The 4,632-nt window shown below is 38.2% G+C and overlaps 1 protein-coding gene across 1 annotated transcript; it reads left to right on the forward strand.

Annotated features, from left to right (window-relative positions):
- The first annotated feature begins 2,162 nt into the window (after window positions 1-2,162).
- LOC121648393 (tripartite motif-containing protein 16-like) lies at window positions 2,163-4,085 on the forward strand. Its single transcript, XM_041998457.1, has one exon. It carries the CDS (start codon window positions 2,179-2,181, stop codon window positions 3,883-3,885), a length of 1,707 nt encoding a protein of 568 aa, XP_041854391.1. The 5' UTR covers window positions 2,163-2,178; the 3' UTR covers window positions 3,886-4,085.
- The last annotated feature ends 547 nt before the right edge of the window (window positions 4,086-4,632 follow it).

A 4,632-nucleotide genomic window follows, 5' to 3' on the forward strand; every position in this document is an offset into this window, starting at 1 on the left:
AATAATCCATTTGCATTATTTCATTAACATAACAGAAACAAGTGTTTTGGTGTAGTTAGCTGGTGCACAATGCAGCACATGCTGCTTACTGTATGTGCATTTTTATTTATTTAATTTATCTAAGTCCTGCCCATCGAAATCATTAAGTTAAAGCAGCTCAATAAGAACAAAACATGGAGAATCTGACTACAGAAACCAACTCTGAACATTGACTCTGTCTGGCTACATGTTAAATATAACTATAAAAGGTGCATTTAAATTACTTAAGTCTAACTATCCCAATGCTGGCAGTTAAATCCAGCCTCTGAGGTAAATAAGAAAATAATATTTAATCAGCACAATTTGGTTAAAGGAAAAGCAACCAATTCGGAGGAGGGGAAGTTGGAAAATCTTAGAAAGGAATTGTACAGTCAAACCAGAAAATCAGCAGTCTGCAATCACACTGAATACAAAAACAGCATACAAGATGCTCGTTTATACTCACAAGGATTTGTCAGGCAGGCTGTCTCTGATATGCTGGTAACAAATAAGGAAATTAGCTGAAGTCAGATGTACAGGAATAGCTTGCATCTTTTGCACATTTCTCATTTATTCTATTTAGAGCCTGTTTAATCCTGAACTCATTTTCCAGGATGATAACACAGACAAATGTTAAAGGTAAAGCATCAACTCAGTGAAGCAAACAGTCTGGATCTCATTCTGGGAAAAAAAACTAGGCATAAATATGGTTCATGATAATCTTTATTTGTTCATTGATATAGAAAAAAGACATCATTAATGAAGAATGATCAGTTTTTAAGTGAAGTAGTTTTGTGTTACTTCTGTAATTTGATTAATTTTCATGAAAAAAAGTTTGTTTCCATCATTTTTGCGGAGATTGTACAGGAGCATCTCATGATTTCGAACTATGGTTTGTAATGCAACTATGTTTTATAGATGTGTACAAACATACACCAGACCTGACAGCTCACCATCCACACATTTGAGCCAGCACCACTTTTTTCCCAGTTTATGATAGATATAGACAAATATAACTTTATTGTCAGTTCCATAGTAAAAACAGACATTTGTTTTTGATATGGCTCCACCGCATTACCTAATGTGACTGCACTAATCATCCAGTCCACAATGCCATGATTTTTTTCTTTTAAAATAATAAAAGGAATAAATACTTCCTTATTTTTCAGTCCACCATCAACAATTCTCAGAATCTTTAGAATTAGATCGGAAAGATCCAAAATATTGGCTTAAAACCTTAAAGCTGATGTGAAACCCAACTGTAACTGGGAGAGTTTTCTGGGGTTTTCTGTGGTTACTTGAATGCAACACCACAGTTACAAACTGTGACTTTTCCGTGAAGCTTAAATGACTTTTTACTTTTGTTTTTCTTTAAAAGCCTTTAAAAGGCTCGGCAGACTGCTTCCAGCAGGTTGAAAATGAAGTTTGAAAACTGATTCCCACCACAAGAGGGTGCCTTCATCCTGCGTAAGGGTAATGTAGTGAATGTTAGAGCCTACAACTCTGTTTACATGCTGAGGATCATGATTAGTTGCATTTAGAAATTATATTGTGACTAATGAAATTTATATACATGGGATTGAGATACATACATTTCATGTTGTTCTTTAATAAAACTTTGATAAAATTACTTAAATCAAACTTAAAACCCCTGAAAGTTCACTTAAAGTACAGAAAAACAATTCCAACATGTCTATTTTAGGTTAAAAAATATCTGTTTTAGCTCTTTGTGAGTTGTAGCTTTGGACTGTAATTAATTTTATTATTAATTTTATTACTAAAATTAAATTGGGCAGATCGTTGTGAAAAATATCCTGTAACTAAGAAAGAGAGGGAAACAGATAGCATTGATAGTATTTCCATGAAATTATTAATCGTTGATGAAGTAACAGTTCACGTATGATCTGTAATATGAGCTCTGTTATAAAAAGGGTTAAACATACTAACAGCTCCTCTTCCTGAAATGAACTTGTCCAATATCTCCTCCCTCTTCTTCCTGACCTCAAACACAGCAGCTATGTTTGTTCATTTGCTTGTTCCCTCCCCATCCGACTTGCAGTTGGATGATTGGATGACACAGTGAAATAAAAGAGCACTCTGACCTCATTCATTGCACACACACATTATATGTTGATCAGAGCTCAGACTAGTTTCAGTTTTATGAAAGTGAAAGTTACACCCTCACTGCCTCTGAGAAGTAAAATGGCGCAGAAAGGAATTCAGCTGGATAGAGAAACGTTCTCTTGTTCGATCTGTCTGGATCTACTGAAAGATCCGGTGACGATTCCTTGTGGACACAGCTACTGCATGAAGTGTATTGAAAGCTTCTGGGATGAAGAGGCGAAGAAGATCGTTGGCTGCCCTCAGTGCAGGCAGACTTTCACACCGAGGCCTGTCCTGGTTAAAAACACTATGTTAGCAGCTTTAGTGGAAGAGATGAAGAAAAGTGGACTCCAAGCTGCTCCTGCTGATCGCTGTTATGCTGGACCAGAAGATGTGGCCTGTGATATCTGCACTGGAAGGAAATTGAAAGCCATGAAGTCCTGTTTGGTGTGTTTGGTGTCTTACTGTGAGACACACATACAGCCTCATTATGATGTTGCTCAGTTAAAGAAGCATCAGCTGCTGGAGCCCTCCAAGAAGCTCTGTGAACACATCTGCTCTCATCATGATGAGGTGATGAAGATGTTCTGCCGCACTGATCAGCAGAGCATCTGCTATGTCTGCACGGTGGATGAACATAAAGGCCACGACATAGTCTCAGCTACAGCAGAAAGGACTGAGAGGCAGAAGAAGCTGCAGGTGACTCGACAAGAAATCCAGCAGAGAATCCAGGACCGAGAGAAAGATGTGAAGCTGCTGCAACAGGAGGTGGAGGCCATCAATGGCTCTGCTGATAAAACAGTGGAGGACAGTGAGGGGATCTTTACAGAGCTGATCCGTCTCATCCAGAAAAGATGCTCAGATGTAAAGCAGCAGATTCGATCGCAGCAGGAAACTGAAGTGAGTCGAGTCAGAGAGCTCCAGGAGAAGCTGGAGCAGGAGATCACTGAGCTGAAGAGGAAAGACGTCGAGCTGGAGCAGCTCTCACACACAGAGGATCACAACCAGTTTCTATTCAATTACTCTTCACTGCCAGCACTCAGGGAGTCTGCACACTCATTGAGCTTCATTATTCGTCCTCTGAGGTACTTTGAAGATGTGGCAGCAGCTGTATCAGAGACCAGAGATAAACTGCAGGACTTTCTGACAGACAGATGGACAAACATCTCACTCTCTGTGGCTGAAGTGGATGTTTTACTGTCACTATCACAACCTGAGCCAAAGACCAGAGCTGGCTTCTTAAAATATTCCTGTGAAATCACACTGGATCCAAACACAGCACACACACAGCTGTCATTATCTGAGGGAAACAGAAAAATAAAATTGATGCCTCAAAACCAGTCCTATCATAGTTCAGAGAGATTTTCTGTACGATTTCAGATTCTGAGTAAGGAGAGTCTGTCTGGACGTTGTTACTGGGAGGTGGAGTGGGGAGGAAAGGGAGGCTATGTAGCAGTTGCATACAGAGATGTCAGCAGAGCTGGGGATGAATTTGGATATGATGATAAATCCTGGGCTTTATTATGCAACCCAAACAATAATCAATTTTGGCACAATAATATCAAAACTTCCATCTCAGGTTCTCGGTTCTCCAAAGTGGGAGTGTACCTGGATCACAGTGCAGGTATTCTGTCTTTCTATGAAGTTTCTGAGACCATGACTCTCCTCCACAGAGTTCAGACCACATTCACTCAGCCTCTCTACGCTGGAGTAGGTCTCTACTTCTCTTATGGAGACACTGCTGAGATCTGTAAACTAAAGTAGATGCATGATGTCTTTATTTGTCCATAAATGTTTTATTACTGTGATACTTGGAGACTACTCACAGGTCTGTGTGCTAAACTCTGTTAATGAACAAAGTTTTATTGTCACATATTTTTTCTTTTGCTGACAAACCTTCTCCTTTTTTAAGGTGAAGCTCTGTTTTGTTTTAATTTAGTCAGTGTTCCAGATTTCAGTAAATTTGTATTGGTGTAACTGTGTGTAGTTTCTTTTCCACTGCATGTTCATTAACAGAAAAATCTCCACATTTTGATTAATTACAAACCTTTAGTCTTTATATTTTGTGAAATTGCACAAATCAGCACAAATGTCCCTGAATTTATTTGAAATACACTTTATCCCTGATCTGGATAGGAACACATGCCTCCCTCTGAATTGCAATCATTAACAAACAGAAATCACAGTATGCTTTTAATGTGTTATGTTAAGCACTTTAAGTTGTTCTGTATATGAAACATACTTTACAAATAAACTCTGCCTTGCCTCACTATAAACATATGCTTAATTAACAAACCAGTTACTTTAGGCAATAAATATTTTCTCTCCTCACTCCAGTATTTTACCCAAATCTGCTGATAAAAATATAAAAATGATATGAGAGTACGATGCAGCACCACAAATATCAAAATTCACATTTAGGACAGAAAATGACCAGTTTTTATTATCAGAAGCATAAACAGAGAAAAATGATGAGAATTTATTTCTTGCAGTTTAAGTTTGACAAAGTGA

Source organism: Melanotaenia boesemani, chromosome 11 (assembly GCF_017639745.1).
Source record: "Melanotaenia boesemani isolate fMelBoe1 chromosome 11, fMelBoe1.pri, whole genome shotgun sequence".
NCBI classification, from domain to species: domain Eukaryota; kingdom Metazoa; phylum Chordata; class Actinopteri; order Atheriniformes; family Melanotaeniidae; genus Melanotaenia; species Melanotaenia boesemani.